Here is a 24,624-nt window from a genome sequence, read left to right on the forward strand (position 1 = left end):
CATTGGCAAGATTTTAGCATCCATTGTTAAAGATCAGTTCACAGAGTACTTGGAAGTGCATGATGAAGTAGGACTGAGTCAGCACGGCTTTGTCAAGGGAAGGCCATGTCTGACAAATCTGTTCTTTGAGCAAGTAACAAGAAAGTTAGATAAAGGAGAGACAGTGGATGTGATTTATTTAGATTTCCAGAAGGCCTTTGACATAGGAGACTGTTAAATAAGTGCCCATGATGTTAAGGGTAAGATTCTGGCATGAAGAGAAGATTGGCTGATTGGCAGAAGGCAGAGAGTGGGGATAAAGAGGTCTTTTTCAGAATGACAGCTGGTGACTAGTGGTGTGCCTTAGGAAATCGGAAACACAAAGGGACTTAGGAATCATTGTTCAGGATTCTCTCAAGATTAATATGCAGGTTCAGTCGACAGTTAGGAAGGCAAATGCAATGTTAGCATTTATGTCGAGAGGGCTAGAATACAAGAGCAGAGATGTACTTCTGAGATTGTATAAGGCTCCAGCCTGGTTCCATTTGGAGTACTGTGTAGCCACCTGATAATATAAGGAATATCCAATGACACTGCAGGAATAATCTTCCCAAAACACCTTTAACACAAATACCTTGAGCCAGGACACATGTGTCTCAAGTTGACCATCCTGGATATAAAACAACAGGTGATGTGTAAACTGCATTTTTTCTGGTTTTAAAAGAGTCACCTCATTTATTAAGTAAACAATGAAAATTCTTGGGAGAATTGCTATATCTATGTCCTTGAAGGAAAATTAACAACATTTTCAAAATTAATGTCAACCTGCTATGAGACTCAGTTTGAAAATAAAGGTTTTAGCTCCCACATAAATCAAAGATGTGGGGGAATTACTTCTCTCAGAGGGTTGTTTCTTATTGGAGTTCTCTTTCGCAGAGAGCAGTAGAGGTTGGATCATTGAATATATTAAAAACTGAGTTAGATAGATGATCGACAAGTAAGTCAAACATTATGGAGGATAGGCGAAAAAGTGGAGTTAAAACCACAATCAAATCAGCAATGATCTTACTGAATGGCAGAGCTGCTTGAGGTGCTGAATAGTGTACCCCTGTGCCTGTTTCTCATGATCTTATAACCTGCTTTACTACAAATAATTAATAGAAAGTGGCACAATGAAAATAACATAAGAAATAGGGACAAGAATAGGCCATTCAGTCCTTTGACTCCACTCTACCATTCAATGCAATAATGGTTAACCTACTACTTCAACATAATTTTCCTGAACTATACCCACATCCCCTGATGTATAGACATCTATCCATCACAGTCTTGAAAAGATCCAACAACTGAACATCCACAGGGCTCTGGGGCAGAACATTCCAAAGATCCACCATTCCCTGAGTGAAGACATTCCTCCTCATTCCAGTTCTACATGATTTACTCCTTATTCTGAGCTTGTGTCGCTGATTCTTGACCCTGTCCAGCCAAAGAAACATCCTTCCCCAACCCAACCCTTCCAGTCTCATAATAGTGGCTGGTGCTGTAACTGCGCACGCGCGAATTGCTGAACCGCGTGGGCAGCCTCTGGGGAAGGAGCCGTGGAACCGCGCAGTCGCAGAAGCCAACCCCTTTTCTGCCCGGACGAAACATGGCGGCACTGGAATAGTCACAGCCTGGCGGCGCGCATGCGAAGTGAGGTCACCGGTACGTGGATGGCGATTGGAAGGTGCTCGCGGCGCGCTATTTGAAAACAGGGAGTCGTTGGTGAGCGGGGCGTGTGTAGTTGTGCATTAAGGCAGTCTCAAGTCATCCTTAATTCAGAGCAGACAGGAGAGGCTGCGGTTACAGGTTAGTGCGAATACCCCGGAGGGGGCGGCTAGTTGGCGTTAACCGGACTAGGTCGCACTCCCCTCCCCTCGCACACAGACACACGATATACCCCGATCACTACCACAGGCTTTACTGTCTGAGAGCTATCGGGCTGGGCCCGGTCCCTGGTGCAGCAAGCACCCACCCTTCCCATAGCAGTGTTGCTGCAGGTTCACATGATGGTCTATCGCAGCACTCCACCCCACACACCACCATTTCTCCTGAGGAGAAAAATAAATGACCTTCCTGCAGCTTGATCAACAGCCGCAGAAAGAGCAAGCTGCATTTTTTTAATTTTCGGAAGGGATGGGGATTTGCCCTCGCCCGGTACGTCTGGCATGTTTGTCCATTCGGCACTGGGGATCATCATACAGACTCTGCACAGACAGGCATTTCAAACTGGAAATTGAACTTGCTCCCTGGTGCTGTGAGGCAGCAGTGCTTGCCACTGTGCTGCCTGATGTGTTCAAGGCTGGCATTTATGCCCATGCTTATTTTCTGAGGTGGTAGTGGATCTGAATGAACCATGAGGGAGATGTTTTGATTTTGGAGAGTAATTAACAACCAAAAGTGTTTTGCTTTGTGAGTGGAAGTATGTATAAGCCAGATAAGACGAAGACAGCAGGTTTCCTAAAAGGCAGCTGACAATCTGATTGCTTATTTTGTTTCTACTTTTTATAAACTGAAGTCAAATCTTAATGTGGCATGGTGGGATCACTGCATCCTGCTGATCAGCAGTCTTGCTCTCTTGTTCGCCAGTCCAGTAATATAACTACTGTGTTGTTTGATAGTTTGCCTAGTGTTTTGAGTGGTGATTTTGGGGTATATTTAAAATTTATTTTATCACTGTAGGTGATATTTCCAGGGATTCTAATTTTTAAAACCTTCAAAATTAGTAACTGCAAGCCCCCCAGCGGAGGTGATCTTGCACAGCATAGGTAAACAATTTAATGAAGAGGGGCCACCACTGGAAAAAGGGAAGGAAGTAATCTATGATAGAATTCATTTGACTTTAACCACTTTGCCCTGAGGCAGTGTTTTTTATTTGTGCTAAGATATAAAGAGGCACTCGCTCTGGTTTTCTGAATTTACGTCCTCAGAGAGTCTTGCCTGCTGGCTAATCCTATCAGCAAATCTTGGGCATGCTGCCTATATTTTTTCTGAATGTTCATTGTAATTGTGTTGAAAATTATGGGCAGCATGCTGACAATTTTCTGCTATATACAAATTGATGGTTTACACTTCTAGTGTTGACTCTAAAATAATGAAATTTTGCTCCTTTTGGTGTCTGGCTGCATTACAAAATAGCTTTAGTTTTGGCATCCAAAAGATGTTTTTACAGATGAGGACTTTGGGTGACCACAGGACCTGCAGGGCAAATCAACTAATATGCTGTTAAGTGAAGACCGCTTCCCCCCCCCACCCCCCGACTCCCCAGCCCCCTTCCAGCTAGTACATGGTGTGTGGTTGTATTAGCATGATGAGACTGGCATCTGATGCCTATCTTTAAAAATAACGGATAGAATGGCACATGAGGTCAATCTCCTGACACTTCTGAAAAGAAAATGAAGTGCAACAGTTTCTAAAATCCAATATTGCTTAGTTTTGGTCTGAATTAATCAGTTTTAAGTAATAAAATTATGCAATTTTTTGTTGTTTGATTGTTTGAGATTAATCAAAACAAGTATGTATTGTCCCATGGTGTTCCTAGCATGTTTGCAATTTGTGATTGAAGTTACCTTTTCCTGGTTTAAACCTATTGTATCTTTTCAAACTTTTATAACTGAAGAGTTTACCAGATATTTCTAATTTTGTGTACAGCAATTATTATTGAATGATCATTCACATACAAATTCTTTCATGTACATAGTTTTGTTTTCAAGAATGCAAACCATCTACCAGGAATGAACTTTGTCAGCATTTCTTTTGTGTGCAAAGCCAGCTTATTTCTTGTCTTTGTCACCATTTCTCCCTAAAGCACCATTAGTCAGTTCATCTATTATTTTGACAATTCATCATCAACCTGGAACATTAACCTTACTTTTCTCCTCCACAGATGCTGCCTGGCCTTGAGCATTTATTATTTTTGAATTTGTGTTGCTTGTGGGGTCTTGCCAGTGATAACTAGCTACCCAATAGTGGTTGTGTTTTGGAAAAATAATACATTGCTTGAAAAGCATGGGATATTGAGGAGGAGGCAACTCGCATAGCTTTGGGTATAATGTTAAAATATTAAAACTAATTATATGATTAAATGTAAACTAAACTAGTGTGAATAAATAGGGATGATGATGAGTTGGATAATGAAAGTCCATTGGATTTTAAAAGCCCTGAAGGATATTTTTGTAATCTTTGTTTTTATTTCATATGTCATTTGTATTTTCAGTTTTAGCTGAGAAAACAAGCAGTAATTTTGTCAATTGTGAATGGTTTGTTTTCCTGTGGCAGCATATTTCTGTGCTGTAGCTTTGGCATTAGTTAAAAGCAGTGTCAAAGTCGATGTTTGCTCGTTAGCTGAGGCAGCCCTTTACTGCACCGCAGAGATCATTAGCTGGAAGTTAATGACAACCTTACACTGTGGACAAGGGGCAAAACTTCAAACGTCCGAAGCTTTTTTTTGTGTGCATTCACAGCAGGCAGTGTTAGAGGCCCTAGTGATGGAATTCTCCTAACGATCTCTTCGCATGACATCAAATTACTGCTTTCTCTTTGAAACCTTTTTTTGTGTGGATAAAGTGAAATTTGTTTTCTGGAGTAGTGTTCAGGATGTAGCTATTGTCTGGTGTCTGCTCCTTTTCACAGTAAATGTAAATATACTTGTGACTAATAAATAAACTTTAACTTTTAATCCTTGCTTGTGTGATGGTTGATGTAAACAAACCAAACAACATCTGGTTTCACTCCAAAGACTTGGATGTGAAGTCACTATATTTAACATCTGGAGTAAATGAGAGCATTCTTTATGTGGGTCAGAATTTGAATTTGGTTGTTTGGATTACTGGCAAATGGAAAGCCTGGTCCAGTCCACTGAAATCCAACGAGTTAGTTAAACAAGTTTTATGAAGAATGCAGATCAGCTCCATTGTTTCCCTTTGTCTCATTCTGGCTGAGAACTGTAAAATTTTTACAAACATCTGAAAATCATTTGGAAATTATTCTGCTGACCCCAGTAGCCTCTTGCACTTTAATGTTAACGTAACTTTACTTTATGCAATAATTGTCATTTAAATATTCAGTATATCTGGAATGATGAGGACTGAGATTGAGAGGGTTTAGACTTGTAAATGTATACTAATTAATGTGACAATAAATCAAATCAAAACATTCCTGCTTTCTCCCTCAGCCCTGCCTTTTGAAAGTTCCTGTGTAATTTGCTTCCATTATAATTTCAGACAGTTTGTCCCACTTCTTAACTGTCTGTGACAAATGCCATTTCTCCTTCTCGTTTTTTTTGGCAATTACTTCAAATCTCTATGACTGCTGGGTACTGACCACTTGCCAGTTGAAACTGGTTTTCTATTTGCTCCATTGTAATCCTGAATACCTCTATTTGGATTTCTCCTTAACCTTCTGTTTTTAAAAAAGAAAAAAAATCCTGATGTCTCCAATCTTTGCATTGCTGCAGTCTCTCATCCTGGTAAACTCTCTGTTCCTTCTCCTTCCTAAAGTGTGTTGCCTATGGTTGTATACAGTGTTCCAGCTGAGGTTCAGTCTGTGATTTGTAAAAGTTAGAATGACTTGTTTTTATATTGGAAGCCCAAATATCTGGTAACATTTCCTTAGCCACTTCATTAATTTGCTCTGTCACCTTCAAACATTTATGAATGAATCCCCCTGCTCTCTCAAAATTGTTATACTACCTTGCTACAAATTGCATTTTATTGCATTGTGTCTGCCCATTTCACCAGTGTATCTTCCCAAGATCTGCTACAAAGCTCCTCTTTATTATATAGCCATTTGTTATATCTTCCTGAAACTTCAAAATTTTACTCCCTAAGCCCAAGTGAAAGTCATCTAGAACAATGAAGTAGTAATCTTAAGGGGAACAGTCATGTATTTTTCTCGTTGGTCAGGCAAGCTTCTGTTCACCAATCCTCTCCACCTCCTGTTCCTTAGTCAATTACATATTCAATTCACTTTGCCTTTCATCACGCGAGTAGTGTTTTAATCAGGTTAGTCAGATGCAATGTCTTTAACTGATCTGTCTGGATTGCATCTTATTAATTCATTCTCTTCCAAGTGAGAATTAATCTTGTCCTTGACAATAGTCATATGTGATTATCCCACCCCTGGCATTAGGTTGAATGGCCAGGTTTATCCCCTCATTTTATTTAATGGCAATATTACCAGCCCTCCTGCACTCTAGCACTACCCCCAGATCCAGTGATATCAGATTGAAAGATTGTGATCAAAAGTTTCTGCTATCACCACCCTTGCTTTTTTTTATAAACAATTTAGGATGCATTCCATCTTGACTCAATGATTTGTTAACTATGAGCAATGCCAAACTATTCCTCACCACCTCTTAGCTATTTTTATCCTATCAAATATCTTCTTCCCTGCTGTGGTATTAACTTCATCCTTTTCTTTGGTGAGGGCAGGTGCAAAGTACTTATTGAGTACCTCTCATTTCCTCTCCCTTATCAGGATTTTTGGGAAATTGGAAATATAATGGTTATGCTACTGAGCTATTAATCTTGAGGTCTGGACTAATGCTCCAGAAAGGCGAGTTTAAGTATCACCAGGGCAGCTGAGGATTTTACATTTGATTTTGATTTATTATTGTCACATGTATTAATAGCGAAAAGCATACCGTTCATAGAGAAGGAAATGAGAGAGTGCAGAATGTATTGTTACAGACATAGCTAGGGTTTAGAGAAAGATCAAATTAATGCAAGGTAAGTCCATTTAAAAGTCTGACGTCAGCAATGAAGAAGTTGTTCTTGAGTCTGGTACGTGACCCCAGACTTGTATCTGTTTCCTGGTGGAAGAAGGTGGAAGAGAGAATCAAGTAGATAAGGTTGTTAAGGAGGCATACAGTGTCTTGGCGTTTATTGGTAGGGGGATTGAATTTAGGAGTCGCAGCGTCATGTTGCAACTGTACACAACTCTGGTGCGACCGCACTTGGAGTATTGTGTGCAGTTCTGGTCCCCACATTATAGGAAGGATGTGGAGGCTTTGGAGAGGGTGCAGAGGAGGTTTACCAGGATGTTGCCTGGTATGGAGGGGAGGTCCTATGAGGAGAGACTGAGGGATTTGGGGTTGTTTTCGTTAGAAAGAAGGCGGCTAAGAGGGGATCTTATTGAAACATATAAGATGATTAGAGGTTTAGATAGGGTGGACAGTGATAGCCTTTTTCCTCGGATGGAGAAAGCTAGCACGAGGGGGCATGGCTTTAAATTAAGGGGGGGGGGGTAGTTATAGGACGGATGTCAGGGTAGGTTCTTTACCCAGAGGGTGGTGAAGGATTGGAATGCCCTGCCTGCTGTAGTTGTAAATGTGCCTAGTTTGGGGGCGTTTAAGAGATCTGTGGATAGGTTTATGGATGGAAAGGGATTGGTTTAGGTTAGAGGGTCATTGTTTTTTAACTGGTTAGTGCAACATCGTGGGCCGAAGGGCCTGTTCTGAGCTGTTATGTTCTATGAGAGAATGTCTGGGGTGCATGGGGTCCTTAATTATGCTGGCTGCTTTGCCAAGGCAGCAAGAAATGTAGACAGTCAATGGACGGGAGGCTGGTTTGTATGATGGATTGGGCTACATTCATGACTTCTTGTCATTCCTTGCGGACTTGAGCAGAACAGAAGCCATACCAGACTGTGATACAACCAGAAAGAACGCTCTCTATGGTGCATCTGTAAAAGTTGGTGAGAGTCGTACTGACATGCCGAATTTCCTTAGTCATCTGAGAAAGTAGTTGGTGGGCTTTCTTAACTATAGTGTCAGCATGTGGGAGACCAGGACCGGTTGTTGATGATCTGGACACCTAAAAGTTTGAAGCTCTTGACCCTTTCTATTTCATCCCCGTTGATATAGACAGGGGCATGTTCTCCTTCACGCTTCTTGAAGTTGATGACAATCTCCTTCGTTTTGTTGACATTGAGGGAGAGATTATTGTTGTCACACCACTTCAGTCAATTCTCTATCTCATTCTTGTACTCTGTCTCATTGTTTGAGATGCGACGCACTATGGTGGTGTTATCAGTAAACTTGAAAATTGCATTGGAGGAGACTTTGTCCACATAGGAATATAAGGAGTATATTTGGAGGCTGAGAACACAACCTTGTGGGGCAGTGTTGAGGATGATTGTGGAGGAGCTGTTGTTGTCTATCCTTGCTGATTGTGATCTGTGAGTTTGGAAGTTCAGGATCTAGGGCCTGTACTGCGCTGTAATGTTCTATGTTCTATGTTTAGTCACAGACGGAGGTGCCAAGGCCCAGGCCATGGAGTTTGGAGATGAGTTTCGTGGGAATAATAATGTTGAAGGCTGAGCTGTAGTCAATAAATAGGAATCTGCCATAGGTGGCAAATTAAATAAATATAGAATAAAAAAGAAACAAATAATGACAAATGGTGACTGAAACTCACAGGTTGTTGTTAAAATTCACTTGGTTCAGTAGTGTCGCTCTGGGGAAGACTATTTGCAGTGTTTGCCTGCTTTGACCCAAAGGTGACTCTAGATTTGCAGCAATGTTGTTGACATTTCACCATGTTCTGGAATGGTCAGGATAGCCACTCAGTTGTACAGTGATGGGAATTGATCTTGGCTTTGCCAGTGACATCCATATCCTTTGAATGAATATAATATTGTACAAAGCTATTTTATAATCCATCATTCATGGATTAAGATTAAATTTTGTAAAGCTATTTTCTGCACTCTGGAACTTGCTAAGAAAAAACATGAAATGTTGTGAGGCAGGATTTTGATTGTACTATTTGTATTTCAGTGCAGGGACAAAGCTGTAAAAGAAATGGCCACAGGACTAATTTCTCCAAATGGACTCTCCGATGATGAGGAGGTTGGTGTTTGGGAGTCAACTGCTGTCGATGCAATGAACGTTGTGAGCAAGCAATTGTTGCCAGAACTCTCTGTCATCTCACCAGGAACCAACACACCAAATTGCCACGATGCAGGGCAAAATCCTGTGGAGACATCTCCAGAAGATAGAGTGAAGGTTTACCTCCGGGTTAGACCATTCACTGAGAACGAGCTTGAGAAGGGAGAATCACAGGTTAGTGGCAGACTACTGAAAGGTTTCATTTTATAACATTCTTTTCAATTCCATTCAACGATCACTGTGTTTTAATTTCATTAGATGAGACATTAAACAGAGGCCTCATCTATCTTTTCAGGTAGACATAAAGTATCCCTTACCAGTACTTTAAGATGAACATGAGTGTATTGGTCAACATTTATCCCTGAAAGAATGCCACTAAAACTGACCATCTGGTCATTTGCATTGATCTTTGTGGGACCTTCCTGTGTGCAGTTTGGCTGCTGCATTTCCTACGTTACAACAGTAGCAACACATCAAATGTACTTTATTGTAAAGCTAATTGCTGGTTGCCTTGCGGTTGTGAATATGCATTTTTCCCAATATAATTTCCTCTATCAATCTTTTCTATATCTCTTTCAAATTAGAAATATTGTAACTGTTTTCTTCCAATCTGTTTTTAAGACTCTGCTGAGTGCTCCGTTTCACGTTAACTTGGTACAGTCTGTTTCTATCGTGACTTCTATTTGGCCAATCGGGCAGTATTGGCATTAATCCTCTACACAAGAAAATAGTTGTAATCACATTTTGCCTATCCTGTTTTTCCCCTATTACTTCAGCTCCTTTGAGTAATCATCTACCCATCCAATCTAATCTGGGAACATGAGTTAAAATAGAACATAGAACATTACAGCACAGTGCAGGCCCTTCGGCCCTCAATGTTGTGCCAAGCTATGTCCACTCCCTATAATTCTGGTGTGCTCCATGTGCCTATCCAATAGCCACTTGAAAGTTCCTAAAGTGTCTGACTCTACTATCAGAGCAGGCAGTCTATTCCACACCCCAACCACCCTGAGTGAAGAATCTACCTCAGACGTCCCTCCTATATCTCCCACCATGAACCTTATAGTTATGCCCCTTAGTAACAGCTACATCCACACGAGGAAATAGAGTGGACATGCAGAGACTATCAATCCCCTCATCATCTTATAAACCTCTATGAAGTTGCCTCTCATCCTCCTCCGCTCCAAAGAGAAAAGCCCCAGCTCCCTCAACCTTTCCTCATAAGACCTACCTCCAAACCAGGCAGCATCCTGGTAAATCTTCTCTGTGCTCTCTCCAATACTTGCACATCCTTTTTATAGTGAGGTGACCAGAACTGAACACAATATTCCAAATGTGGTCTCACCAAGGTCCGGTGTAGTTACAGCATAACCCCACGGCTCTTAAACTCAAACCCCTGTTAATAAACGCTAACACACTATAAGCCTTCTTCACGGCTCTATCCATTTGACTGGCAATCTTCAGAGATCTGTGGATATGAACCCCAAGCTCTTTGTTCCTCCACACTCCTCAGAACCCTGCCGTTGACCTTGTAATCTGCATTCAAGTTTGTCCTACCAAAATGAATCACCTCACACTTATCAGGGTTAAACTCCATCTGCCACTTTTTGGCCCAGCTCTCCATCCTATCAATGTCTCTTTGCAGCCTGCAAGAGCCCTCCACCTCATCCACTACTCCACCAATCTTGGTGTCATCAACAAATTTACTAATCCACCTTCAGTTCCCTCTTCCAAGTCATTGATAAAAATCACAAATAGCAGAGAACCCAGCACTGACCTCTGTGCTACAACGCTAGTAACTAACCTCCCAGTCTGAAAATTTTCCTTCCACCATCACCCTCTGTCTTCTATGAGACAGCCAGTTACTTATCCAATCGACTAAATTTCCTTTTATCCCACACATCCTTATCATCTTTATGAGCCTACCATGGGGACCCTTAACAAATGCTTTACTAAAATCCATGTATATGACATCAACTGCTCTACCTTCGTCCACACACTTAGTTATCTCCTCAAAGAATTCAGTCAAATTTGTGAGGCAGGACTTACCCCTTATGAAACCATGCTGACGATCCTGGATTAAACTGCATCTTTCCGAATGGTCATAAATCCTATCTCTCAGGACCCTTTCCATTAACTTACCAACCACCAAGTATGACTAACTGGCCTATAATTACCAGGGTCATTCCTATTTCCTTTCTTGAAGAGAGGAACAACCTTCGCCACTTTCCAGTCCTCTGGCACAATTCCCGTGGACAGTGAGGATCCAAAGATCAAAGCTAAAGGCTCTGCAATCTTATCCCTTGCCTCCCACAGTATTCTAGGATGTATCCCATCTGGCCCAGGGGACTTATCCCCCCTCAGGTTTTTCAACGTTGCCAATATATCTTCCGTCACAACACTGGTAACCAGCCTCGCCACTAAATAAGAGGATTCAATATAAATTAAGTCTGGGGCTATCGCTAGCCAGGCACTTGGAAGTAACCTTACAACATGCAAGTAGCTATATTTTGACAAGCCAGAGGACAGTTTGTTTTATTGGCCCATAATTAATTGTTACCTTTATACAAAGGCATACACGCGGTGAGTCATGTGAGGGCTGCTCTTGGATGTTTCAAGAGTAACCTAGTGCTTCACGTCGTTAGTGTACGCTTAAACTGGACCTGTTGATGGGCAACACGACAGTTCAGTGACTATTACTGTTTGCTGTGCCGACACATGGATTTGGGCCAATGTCTGTGGGAGTTTGCGCATTCTCCCTGTGCTTGCGTGGGTTTTCTCCGGGTGCTCTGGTTTCCTCCCACACCCCAAAGATGTGCTCTTAGGCTGATTGGTGTAACAAATTGTGTCCCTAAATTAGTCTCCCCTCAATCTGGTTTCCAATGTGGAGTGCCATAAGCGTAGTCAAGGGTCATGGGTGGAAGAGGGGACGTACAATGTTGAAATGGCAGTGTGGACTCGTTGGGCCGAAGGTCCTGTTTCCCATGCTGTGTTGTTCTTTTTCTTTTGGGTTTAGTTCCCTGCAAGTTGTATATTTCATTCATTGTACTGTTAATGAGGCTCTGTTTGTGCACAGTAGCATTTTTTTGAGTGCCATGCTATCTGGCATTATTAAATTATTTCATCAAATGTGAAGCATGAAGGTCAGTGCTTACCATAGTACTAAGTCATTTAAATGAGGCATTGTTTTCCCAAGGGAAACCAACTGAACTGTATCCTTTCTGCCCTTTCACATTTGCCCTGATTGTCAGTTGTGCATTACACATTAGTGTTACACATTAGCATTACAATTAGCGAGCCCAATCTAATTGAATCTTTAATACTCTTAGCTTTAAATTCTGGAAACAGTTGCTTAATTATGAATATTTCTGAATTCTCAACAGGGTTGTGTTCACATTGAGGATTCTGAGACACTTGTGCTGCAAGCTCCAAAGGACTCATTTGCCATGCGGAGCTCTGAGCGGGGAATTGGCCAGGCTGTGCATAAATTCACCTTCTCTCAGGTTTGAAATAGAAATGAGATTTTAATTAGCTGCACCAAAATCATCAGAAGTGAGCCATGCTTTCAGTGTTTTGTTGCATTTAAATTGTAATTAACTCGCATGTTCTCTTTTTCTCTGTCTTCTGTTTTTGATACAAGGGAACTTCATTCAAAAGACAGCACTGGGGGAAGGGGGGTTAAAGTAATTGGGCTATGTGAGAGTTCAGTGAAACAAGTGAATGTACTGTATCCACTATATTCATTAATGCGGATTATCATCTGTATCATTCACTGTGTTCTGACCTCCCCAGTGTCAGCAAATTACCAACGACATTTTGATAGAATTAGTGTCTTTCCAGTTGTCAAGTGACAGTGTCGGCATCCCTAATGCAACTGCCATTCATCCAAACCCAAAAGCCAAGCAAGAGTTCATGCTCTGAGGTTTTCCTATAGTAAATCCCATAAACAGAGTCAATCACTTTGCAGAGGGTTGATTTTAAAGCCTATTCAAACGCTCCATCTTTATTTTTATTTCAAAACGTCTCCACTCCATGCTTCTTGCCAATTAGTTGATGGCCAGCAGAACTTCCAGAACCTCGGTTTAAGTTCCAGGTGCAATACTCCAAATTGTTAGGCCCCTGGTGAGGTAGGATGAAGTGATTCCCCTTCTTCATTCAACAACACCCACCCCCACCCTGGGTCACAACAAAATAGCTTCAACAGGATCCCTTTGTTTGTGGATACATTTTCCAGTGCCAACACATTTCTACCTTAAAAGAAGGCAATTTAAACAGGCTTTCTTGACATGAGTCTGTTAGCTACTAAATATGGAAAATATTAAAACACATGGGTATACGTTCACACAGATTACAAACGAGGAGTGAGTCCAAAAATAAATTTAAAAAATACAGATCAGTCTTTGACTTGTCCATGAGTAGATGGTGAAACATTTCACTGTTTGCTACTGAAATCACAAATCTCACTGACTTCAGCAGTTGAATAGTTAGATTTGAGGTTCCAGGGTTCTACAGTCTAGCTGAGAAGTTGTCCTGCTTCATTTTCAGTAGTGGCTTTGCAGACTTGACTTGTTTCAACAATCAGAAAGAGAGCAAGGTCTTCTTTTAAAACTGCAAAAGTTGCTGCTGCATTTCTTCTTTTTATGTCACACACTCTGACATGCCCAGCACTGGTCCACAAACCAAGCTTTTTATTCCAGATCTTGTGTATTTCTGGGAGGGGGAAAACCCACAAAACAGAATGCAATTCCTGCTGAGATCATAATCAGCTTTCGTTACCATCACAGGTGATGGCAGTTCACTTTTGCTTGGCTTCTTCCTTTTGAAATGCCTGTTTGAGAAGGAGTGTAACATTCCACTGGGTCTCTACCACAGACAAGTCTCTCAGACAGTTACTGAATTTTACATTCTCAGAATTTACATCCTCAACCATCTTTGGCTTCCATGTCCATTTTTAAAAATGTGTGTCTTATTTAAAAGTCCAATATGTCTTTATGTAATTTGGGGTTTTGGTCCATCATTATGACTGTATAAGGTGGGGGGGAGGGGAGGAACCTTAGTATATTTGAATTTTCCAAGCTTGATAAGGTGTGAGACTAATACAACACTGGGACTAATGGCATGGATTGATTGGTTAACAGATAGAAAAGAGCGTAAGAATAAAGAGCTCTGAAGAAAAGTCATATTGGACTTAAAGTTAACTCTGTTAGCGTCTCCATAAGTGCTACCAGATGAGTTTTTCCAGCTTTTTTTATTTCAAGAATTTGAGGATTATTTTTGGGGTGGCATTGCATAATTAATGGAACATCATGAAGGGCCTCAGCTATGTGACCTTATCGATGACCTGGATGAAGAGCTCAATTGTTTTCTAAAGATACAAAATTAGGGTGGAAAGTAAGCTTGTGAAGAGGTTGCAGAGATAAGTGACTTGAGCAAGGTGCCAAATCGAATTTAATGTGGGTAAGTGTGAAATTGCCCACTTCAGTAGAAATTTTTTTATATAAAAGTAACAAGCTCAAAAATGTGCGCAGGTGGCCTTGGACACGAATCACAAAGTTAACATGCAGGTACAGCTGAGATTAGGAAGACTTATGGAATATTAACCTTTGTTGGAAGCACTGTGATTATGTAGTACTTTGGTGAGACCACTATGTACAGTTTTAGTCTCCTTACCTAAAGAACGATATATTTCTCTTGGAGAGGATGTAAATTCACCATCTCATGTTCCTCTCAAGCATGCTATACCGTCTGTGTCATGACTCATATTCTGTGTCTCGTGCACTGTATTTTAAAATATTAGATTCCCTTCATTACCCAATGCAAACTAAGAAATCCTGATGTAATAAGCTACTATTAACATAAGCTGTACATTTTTATTATTTTCACAGGGATGCTTAATACAACATTGTGTTAAAATTAAACCATTCATAACAATGAATAATTTGAAACAAAATCTTGGTATTGTTCTGATTAACATAATTCCATATAACATCTATCTTGTCTGTTCCTTCAGATATTTGGCCCTGACACAAGCCAGAAAGTGGTCTTTGATGTTGGCATGAAGAGCTTAGTAAAGGATGCACTGGAGGGACAGAATTGCTTAGTTTATACCTATGGTGTCTCAAACTCTGGAAAAACCTATACCATTCAAGGTCAAATACATTTCAGTCTGCTTTTATATACTTGGTTTATCACACTAACGTGCTTGGGTGCACTGCACAAAGAGTATGATTTATTGGATCCTTTTTCATTTGTAGGCAGTAGGCGTGATAATGGAATTCTCCCTCGATCATTGGCAGTAGTATTCAGCAGCATCCAGGGAAAACTATATCCCAGGATGGACCTGAAGCCTCACCTCTGTAACGATGTAATTAAGCTGGATAACAAAATGGTGAGACAAGAGGAACTGAAGAAACTCTCATTACTGGGTGTTGTCAGAGAGGTCAGTGCTGAATTTCTACTGAAAGCATGTGATTATGGTGCCTAAGTGTGAATATGCAAATAGCAAGGCCTTGTATGTGAGCTGTTTGGTATTCCATGTTAAACACAATATGCAAACTCATTATCAATCATGTTCTATGATTATATAAATGCAGAAAATCTTGTATGAGAAACTATTTTGGGTTTTCATGATGTTTGCCACCATCAAAACATCTAAAGCATTGAATGTGTTTATTATGCTGAATCTACATTTGCTTTTTTTGTAGCACAATATATTACTTGTAGTTATATGAAGTAGTTTGAACTGACCTTTGTATTTGTGAAACTCCAAAAATAGGATTTACCTGTCTGCTGATGTCTACTCTCCATATGAGCAGTAGTCCCAATCCCATGTGTCTTCTCTGACTGCATATCCTATTCTCCTTTTGTTCAGGCACCTATGCAACCTAATCTGAAACGAATGGTGAATTTTGTTCAGTGTAAAGAGATGTTAAATTCTGAGGCCTTTTAATAACTGTTACTTGGGTCACAGATTTATTGAACAATGAAATTGGATAGAGGAAAATGAGTTTTTAATGGTTTGTAAAAACTAGCTGACTTCTAGTAGAATGTACGTCAAAAGATACTGCCATCGAATGCACATCTATCATGTCCTGTTCGTAACTTAAAACGAGGACTGTGCTCCTGTGGAAGCTACTGAAACCACCCGATTTTACCATCACTTTGCACCTGTCTCTGGTGCAAAATAACCGTGTCCGAAGCGGACATGACAGCCAATTAAATGCATTTAAATTGACTTAATGGGCTGCATGCCCAACTTTGCCAGCACTTCCCCCTTTACCGCTGCGTTTGTCCATCGGAATCAGCGCAAAACAGACATGCTCAATAGAAGTCCAATTTGGCTCCATCAGTGAGGGCTAGTGAGGAGGTAAGTGCATAGTGTCCGATGGCTGTCTGCTTGAAATTGGGTTGGGGGATGGCGGGGGGAGGGAAATGATAGGTCCAATGCCACTGTGCCTGTGGTCAGTGAGGGAGAAGGGAGATCCGCTTGCACTCTGCCTGAGATTCATTGATGTGTGTGTGTGCGTGGTTGGGGGGGGGGGGGGGGGTGGGGCGTGGATGCACACGCCTGTTATTGGACTCGATGGTTGGGGTGTGGGGGGATAAGGGAGTCAGTAATGTTGTGGGGGTGGGACAATCTTTGTGGGTGTGAGGGGAAGGCTTTATCTGGCCTGGGAGGGATGTGGCAGTGGAGCAACTGCGTGTGTGCAGCTGGAGGTGCTGATCAAAACTTCAAAGTTTTGGGTGTGTTAAGCCCCACCCACAGGCTTGTGCAGCACAATTCAGACTAGCTGATATTTTTGCAGGCAGAGTGCTTATAGGGGCACCTGAGAACAGGTCTAAAAGTCGGATCTGAAATACTCCCAGTTTCAAGTTCGCCCAGCGCTGATAAAATGGTAAAATAGGGCCCTCCAAGTGACTAAGGTAGCTGCCAAGAGAAGATGACCATTGTTTACTCTACAGAGACTTTCATAAGTTTCCAGGAGGCTAAGTCACCTGGGTGAATCATAGAATCCCTATAGTGCAGAAGGAGGTCATTCACCTAACGAGAGAGGCCGACAACTTAATGCTGAGTGGGTCACTGCACGCTCCGAGCTGTCAGTGAGAGATCGGCACATGCGCCCAGGCCCCCCCATCGCCGACCACCCGATTTGCTGACCTGACTGTTTGCCCCTTCTCCACCAATCCAAATGCAGAATGTGCAACAGGTCTCCGTTTTGCCCACCAGTCCGATCGGCCCCCAGCAGTGCCCCCCTCAATGGCATCTGTCCTCACCAATAGGGTGAACGTGCCTGGTCCCTGTTGGTAGGGAGCAGTTGTAAACCCTGGGGTGAGGTGGGGCGGGTGGGGGGGGTGGGGTGGTGGATAGACAATAGCGGGCCTGGAGACTATTGTCCCAGGCTTACCAATCACATGGAAGTGGCAATTTCCGTATAAGACATAGGAGCAGAGCTAGGCCACTCTACTCATTGAGTCTGCTCCGCCATCCAACCATGGTTGATATTTTTCTCATGGTAATCAGCCCTATGCCAATTTCTGGTGCAAGGCTGAGTCACCCAGGCCCTTCTCCCCCCACATAACCAATCAGCAGGATGCCAGTCACTGATGTGTCTTGGCCCACTGTGCTACTCAAGCAGCGCTGGGAGAATCCTCACCATTGTGTAGAATAGCAGAAATAATATTGAATATAGTTCCGAAAGGATAACCTTTATCCACCTTCTTGAGGCTGGTTACAGTGACAATAAGTGGATTGTTTATATCCCTGCAGCTGAAGATTCACAATGGAATAATCCTGGACTTGAATACAGATATGCATTGCACCTTTTGGTTTCTCACTCTTCTTTGCTTGATGGGATGTTGATGTTAACAAGGGTAGCATTTATTGCTCAACCTATCTGTCCTTAAGTGTTGGTGAGCCTCCATCTTGAATTCCTGCAATCTCTGATGAATCTGATTTCAATGTACTGTGTAAACTCACTTTATAAATTTCTTTGTAATTTCTTTAATTTCTTTTCTAATGTACTAGGGCAGAAATTACTTAAATGTTTGTGCAGAACTGAACATTTTATTTGTGGGATTATTCTTATTCCTCTATTATTGACTTTAATTAGGAGGATCTGCAAACTCCAAAGAAGAAAAACATCAGCACAGAATTTACTCCTACAGCAGGTCTTAGCTGTGATTCTGATAGTGGCATTGGGAGCATGTCCTCCGTCAGTAACCTGGAAGGTAAAGTGGTCATTCATTTTGGATATTGTGCTCAAATTGAGATTTGTGATCAGTGTTCAATTCTGGAGCAATTTCACCGATTTTCATCTTTGTAAAGTGGTCATGTGGGCAACCTGCATGTAAAGTAATAGAGGAGCTTGCAGCATGCAGTGTCTTTTATATCCTTGTGGACTTTGCAAAATGCTTCACAGCTTTAATAACTACCTTTTGAAGCGTAGTCACAATTTTGTGGTATCCAATTTAAAACCACAGAACAATGACATAAAAGACTGATTAATTGGATTTGATGGTACAGGGATAAATAATGACCAGTACACCAGGGAGCATTTCCCAGTTATCAAATCAGGCCTCTATAGTTAGTCTCCAGAACAGATCCATTAAATGGAGACAACTTAGAAGAATATTTTGCATTGCTTAAAATGTCTGCATACTTGAAATTACTTGTATGTAATGCTATGCAATTGAAATTTGCATAATTGTTTGCTTAAGATTTCACTGATTTCTGCCGTCTTTTTCTCTCCTTTGCTGTCTCAGAATCTGCATCCCGCTGGGCTGAACATGATACAGTTATTCTTCGTCAGGAACAGCGCACACATTACTCCATTTGGGTCTCCTTCTTTGAGATTTACAACGAACTCACCTATGACTTGCTGGACACTACTCCTGTGGTAAACCGCAAACGACAAACCTTAAAACTGTGTGAGGATAAGAATGGAAATTCCTATGTGAAAGGTACTAGCCCTAATCTGCAAATGGCTCTTTGCTTGCATTTTTGAAAGAACAATGTGTTGATTTGGGTATTTTTGTGTTTTGCATTATGAAAATAGAGATTGTGCTATAATTTACTAAAAGCTGAAAATGTAGCTTGACGAGAAAGCACGAGTGCCATATGCAGACGAGTTCATATGTTCACATAACTCTGTCCTTGGCTATGGGGTTGACTTGTTTATTGAAAGTTCCTCTGAGTCTTCAACATTGATCCCAGACCCCATGGTATCAGGTCAAAAGTGCTGTCCCTCAGCTGATGAATCAATATACTTCCATTTTGAAAACCAATTGTATGACGCATTGAGGGCACAGAATGTACTCTGGGGTGGGGTTTTCAATGTCCATCATTAAGAGTAGCTCAGTAGTACCACTATTGACTGGCTGAGCCCTGAAGGCTAGACTAGGCCTGTGACAGATGATTCAGCCAACAAGAGGGAAAAGCCTGCTTACCATCATCCTCACTGATCCACCTGTCACAGATGCATCTGTCTGTGGCAGTATTGGTAGGCATAATCACCACGCTTTCTTAATGATGACAAATTCACATTGAAGATATCTCCATCGTGTTGTATAGTACTCCCACTGTTCCAAATGAATTTATTTAGAACAGATATAGGAACTCAAAAAACTGGACATCTGAAGCATTGTGGGCCATCAGCAGTAGCAGACTTGCATTGGGCCTTATCGTTTGATATATTCTTCACTCTCATTTTCATCAAACTAGGGGAACCAATCCATGATTCAGGCACAGGAAAGCCAGGAGAAGCACTAGGCATATCTAAAATTGAGGTGTCAACCTGATGAAGCTACAGTACTGGACTACAAACGATTGTGCAACCAACCAACCAATCCAATGAAAGCTCTGGTTAATGGTCCACCACCCTTCATAGTGGCTATGGCAAGACTGCAGAGAAGGAGGTTACACAAGTATCCCATCCTCAGGGGAGAGCCCAGCACATCAATGCAAAAAGAAACGCTGGAGCATCTGCAACCATCTTCAGCTAGAATACTGAGTGAATGATCCATTCAGAACTTTTTCTGAGGACCCCCGGATAATTAATGCCAGTAGTCAGCAAATTGATTCATTCCATATGATACCAAGAAATGACTGAAGGCACTGGATATTACAAAGATTATGGGTCCTGGTGACATTCTGGCAGACATGTGCTCCAGAACTAGCCACATCTCTTACCAAGCTGTCTGGTTCATCTACAACACAAGTTTCTACCTCACAATATTGCCCATGTATATCTTGTCTACAAAAGGCTGGACAAATCAAACCACCTACCGCCCTATCAGTTTACTTTTGATCGTCAGTAAGTGGTGGGAAGTATTGTTAATGTGCTATCAAATGGCATTTAATTCAGCAATAACATGCTCACTAGTTCTAAGTTTGGGTTCACCAGAGCCACTTGGCTTCTGACCTCATTGCAACCTTGGTTCAAGCATGGATAAAAGACCTAAATGCAAGATGAGGTGAGAGTGAATGCCGTTGATTTCAAGGCAGCATTTCACCTAGTGTGGCAGCAAGGAGCCCTGATAAAACTGAAGTCAATGTGGGTCAGGGGAAAGATCTCCAATGGTTGGTGTTGAACTTAGCACAAAGGAAGATGATTGTGGTTATTGGAGTTCAGTCATCTTGGTTGCAGGACATTGCTGCTGGAATTCCTCACCCTGTGCCTGACTTTTTTCAGTTGCTTCATCAATAAATTCAAGTAACATTTACGCAAAACAAGTGACAGGCAATGACCATCTCCAAAAAGAGAGAACCTAATGTTGCCCCATGACATTGAATGACATCACCATCCCTAAAACCCGCATGATCAACATCCTGGAGGTTGCCATCTACTGGGAAATCTACAGTAAATAATTCGACTCCCCAAAACTTGTCCACCATCTACAAGGTGGTTTGATTTGAATCAAGGTGCAAGTCAGGAGTGTGATGGAATACTCTCCATTTGCTGAAATGCAGCTCCAAAAACAATTCAGTTCAACACCATCCAGGACAAAGCAGTCTACTTGATTGACCCACCGCCAATGTATAGTGGCAACAGTGTGTATCATGTACAAGATGTGCTGCTTTAACAGCACTTTCCAAACCCATGACTTCTCCCATCTAAAGGATGAAAGCAACAGATGTGTGGCAATACCACAGGTTCCCCTCTGAATCGTATGCCATCCTAACTTGGAACCATATCGCAGTTCCTTCACTATTGCTAGGTCAAAATCCTGTGTATCCTCATTGTGGTGTCCCTATACCACATGTATTACAGCAGCTCAAGAACCTTCTTGAGTGCAACTGGTCAACCAATGTTGGCCTAGCCAGTGATGCCCACATCCTGTTAAAAAAGTTTTTAAAGTTGTGCTGCATTATTGACTACAATGTTCCTTTATTATTGGAACAAAGCTTGTGTGAACATGTTCTTTGACCAATTCCAAATTTGTTTTTTGCTTCATTTTAGACCTGACCTGGATCAATGTGATTGATGCAGAAGAAGCCTGGAAAATTTTGAAAATTGGCCGTAAGAACCAAAGCATGGCCAGCACACACATAAACCAAAACTCCAGCAGGAGGTAATTTTATTTTTATTTTAGATTTTGCGCCTTCTCCCACTAATGGGTGATCATTTGAGTCCAGCTCATTAGACCAGAGTAGGGTGAAGAACACATACCTGAGATCATGACGTACAATTTTCCTAAAAACATTCATTTGTTACTGTTCAAAAGCACTGGATTGACCATCCCTTCTCCCTCCACCCCTAATCCTTTCTCTCACATTTATTTTGCATACAGCTGGATATTTGTGGTAACAAATTATACCATGGAAGTTTTTAGGCCCAATTTGAATGAGTTAAAATGATGCCCTTAATCTTGATTGTTAAAATTCTAAGAGCTGTTCATAGATCCTCCTCAGATTTTTAATCTGAGTCCCTGTCTTTGTTTTAAAGAAAACTAAATGTGTTTTAAATGAAGTAAAAAGTCTGAAATTTGTGTAAAAGCGAAAGTAACTGTTTCCTGTATGTAAGCTACTTCAAAACGCGTTAGCCTATAATGTTTCTGTGTTCGAATAGACTGATTATCGTTCAGAAGAAACTAAATGTTCAGTATTTTGATATCCCTGCTCACTCTTTCCTTTCGTTTATAGTCACAGTATCTTCTCTATTCGGATCCTGCATGTATCTGAAGACTGGAAGACTGTTCTTAAAACAAGCGAGTAAGTATTGATCTAAGTAAGTATTATTGTGCTTTTATACTGACTATCTGTTGCAGTGTTTAACAGAAACATAGGATTTCCAGTACCACCTGCCCTGAGACCAGAAATTCCCAGCTGAGGTCAAAAAACCTTTCAGTGATCAGTCAAATTGTTTGCCTGCCCATGACAGTTCTTGCAGTGGGTGAAACTGGAACATTTACACAGTAGAAAATGAATGGTCATTCAGACCACTACTATTATTGGCTGCAGTGATGAGCAGCTAGATGTGAAATTTGAAATCCTTCAGCCAGTTGGCAGCCTTCCCATCAGCCTGATGTAGGGCACCAGCGCAAAACCACCACCACCACATCCTACTTTCTGGTTAATGTTCCATAACCCCGTAGATTATGGCACTTGAGTGCAGCTTTTTTTTAAATGCGATAAAGGTTTCTGATTCTGCCAAACTACATACAGTGAGTTCCTGTCTGCTTGTTATACCAATTAAATCTCAGCTCAGCTTCCTCTGTTCCAAAGAAAATAATCCCTGCATTCCTAATCTTGCCATTCCTGGCAACAGCTTCATAAACTTTTTCTGTATCGTCTCTGGTATGGTCACATTCTGCCTTAATATCCAGTATCCAGAATTGTATACAGTACTTTGGATGTTGCCTAAGTAATGTTTTATGCAGCTCTAGCATAATCTTCCTACTCTTCCATTCTATATCTTGGCCAGTAAATGTCTACACCTTTCAGCTCTATCTTTTTAACTAGGAGCCTCTGTCTGCCTCTTTCTTAACTTCCATGAATAATACTTTGTTCACATTCCAGTTTCTTTTGTCCCTTTTGACTTCAGTCTTCCCGGAACTTCTCTTTCATTCCCTGGTTTCTAGAACTATCTGTTCTTTAGCTTCTGGAATTTGCTTTCTGCCCCTACTCCATTGCCCTGCCCTGCGGCAGTTTGTGAGAGCTGCTTTCTTCTCGGGAACCTGGTTTTGCCTGAATCACAAGTGCTTAGGCTTTTTGGTATGGGCCCTAGTTGCTAAGTAAACTCACATCATAAACCCATTAATTACAAGAGAAATTGAGAATTAAACTTATGCTTTATTTGCAGGTATTAGAAACAAGATACAAATATATAGTTTCAAACTAATTCCAATTCCTAACAAGAGAAAGAGTTGAGCCGGTATGACTCTTCAGAGCTCAAGAGTCATATGGACTTGAAAAGTTAAACTTCCTCATTTGTTAACACAAATGCTGTCAGACCTGTTGAATTTTTTCCAGCATTTTCTTTTTTATTGTAATCCTCCATACTTGCTGGGAGCCCTAAGTGAGTCAGTGTAAGTACTGGGTAATCAGCTCAGGTTTACACACTGATCAGTCCCAGTGGGCATGGGCCTTCAGCATGGCCTGTTGTGGAGCCCTTTTAAGATGAACTACAACTCTCAGATTCAAGCATTAGTGAAGTTATTATGTCCTTCCGCTATTGGGACTACAGTAGGCCGTTGTTCCAGTTGTGAATTTATTTACTCCTAGTTACATTGTGATAATGTCAATGGGCTGTTAATCCAGAAGTCTAGGCTATTGCTGTGGGGTCACAGGTGCAATTCCCATTGTAGCAACAAGCGGGATTCAATTAATTAATAAAAATCTGGATTCGATCCATCTGTTTCACATTAACTTTCTAAGCGGTGTTGCTGGGAATATCCTTTTTTTTAAGATTTGCTTCCTCTAATCCAAAATTTGCTCTAACCTGGACAAAGTCAATAACTGATTTTTTTTTTCCTTTACTCCAGACTAAGTTTGTGTGACCTGGCGGGGTCAGAACGCTGCAAGGAGCAGAAGTCTGGCGAAAGGATGAAGGAGGCAACTAACATCAACACCTCCCTGCACACATTAGGCAGATGCATCAGTGTCCTGCGCCAGAACCAGCAGATCAAGTACGTGCGTCATGATCTTGTTCTTTCAGCAGCTCATTCCATACACTTCGTTTCAATGCTCCATGGTCTCTGCAGTGGGTTGGCTAAATAGGAAGTGGGAAATTAGAATAGTGCCTGAAGGTTGCCTCCCTTTCTATTACTAAGTAGTGCACTGTTTGGCTATGTAATAAGTGTCTCTGATTCAGCTTGTTGATTTGAATACTAGGGTGCCCTGCAACTAATCCATAAGTACTACTGCTGGCACTCCTTATCATTCAAGTTTGTTTTGAGTGACCAAATTCCTGAAGTTTCTAATGCTGTTTCCAGGTCAAAGCCTAATGTGGTGCCCTTCAGGGACAGCAAATTGACTCGTGTGTTCCAAGGGTTTTTCTCCAATCGTGGGAAATCCTGTATGATCGTAAATATTAATCAGTGTGCGTCCATGTATGATGAAACATTACAGGTCATGAAATTCTCTGCTATTGCCAGCCAGGTAAGAAATCAACAGCTCATTTTAAGTTAGTGAATGGTACAAGATAAAAATCCCATTAGTCATGGTTATGGTTTGTGCATGTTTGGTTTTGCTCTTGCAATCGTGAAATAAGCCACTTTGA

At 41.3% G+C, this 24,624-nt stretch overlaps 1 protein-coding gene across 1 annotated transcript in view; it reads left to right on the forward strand.

The window, feature by feature from the left end:
- The first annotated feature begins 1,751 nt into the window (after nucleotides 1–1,751).
- Nucleotides 1,752–24,624, forward strand: part of kif20a (kinesin family member 20A) — a 42,003-nt gene continuing 19,130 nt past the window's right edge. The window contains exons 1-11 of the mRNA XM_080201130.1: nucleotides 1,752–1,827; nucleotides 8,795–9,079; nucleotides 12,289–12,408; nucleotides 14,916–15,054; nucleotides 15,160–15,344; nucleotides 18,016–18,133; nucleotides 18,668–18,865; nucleotides 21,364–21,475; nucleotides 22,047–22,115; nucleotides 23,888–24,031; nucleotides 24,338–24,503. Coding sequence (XP_080057256.1) covers nucleotides 8,819–9,079; nucleotides 12,289–12,408; nucleotides 14,916–15,054; nucleotides 15,160–15,344; nucleotides 18,016–18,133; nucleotides 18,668–18,865; nucleotides 21,364–21,475; nucleotides 22,047–22,115; nucleotides 23,888–24,031; nucleotides 24,338–24,503 — 1,512 coding nt within the window. The 5' untranslated portion in view covers nucleotides 1,752–1,827; nucleotides 8,795–8,818. The remainder of the gene's footprint in view (nucleotides 1,828–8,794; nucleotides 9,080–12,288; nucleotides 12,409–14,915; nucleotides 15,055–15,159; nucleotides 15,345–18,015; nucleotides 18,134–18,667; nucleotides 18,866–21,363; nucleotides 21,476–22,046; nucleotides 22,116–23,887; nucleotides 24,032–24,337; nucleotides 24,504–24,624) is intronic.

The sequence above is a fragment of the Carcharhinus amblyrhynchos genome, chromosome 13 (assembly GCF_965287045.1).
Source record: "Carcharhinus amblyrhynchos chromosome 13, sCarAmb.v2.hapA, whole genome shotgun sequence".
In the NCBI taxonomy this organism is placed as follows: domain Eukaryota; kingdom Metazoa; phylum Chordata; class Chondrichthyes; order Carcharhiniformes; family Carcharhinidae; genus Carcharhinus; species Carcharhinus amblyrhynchos.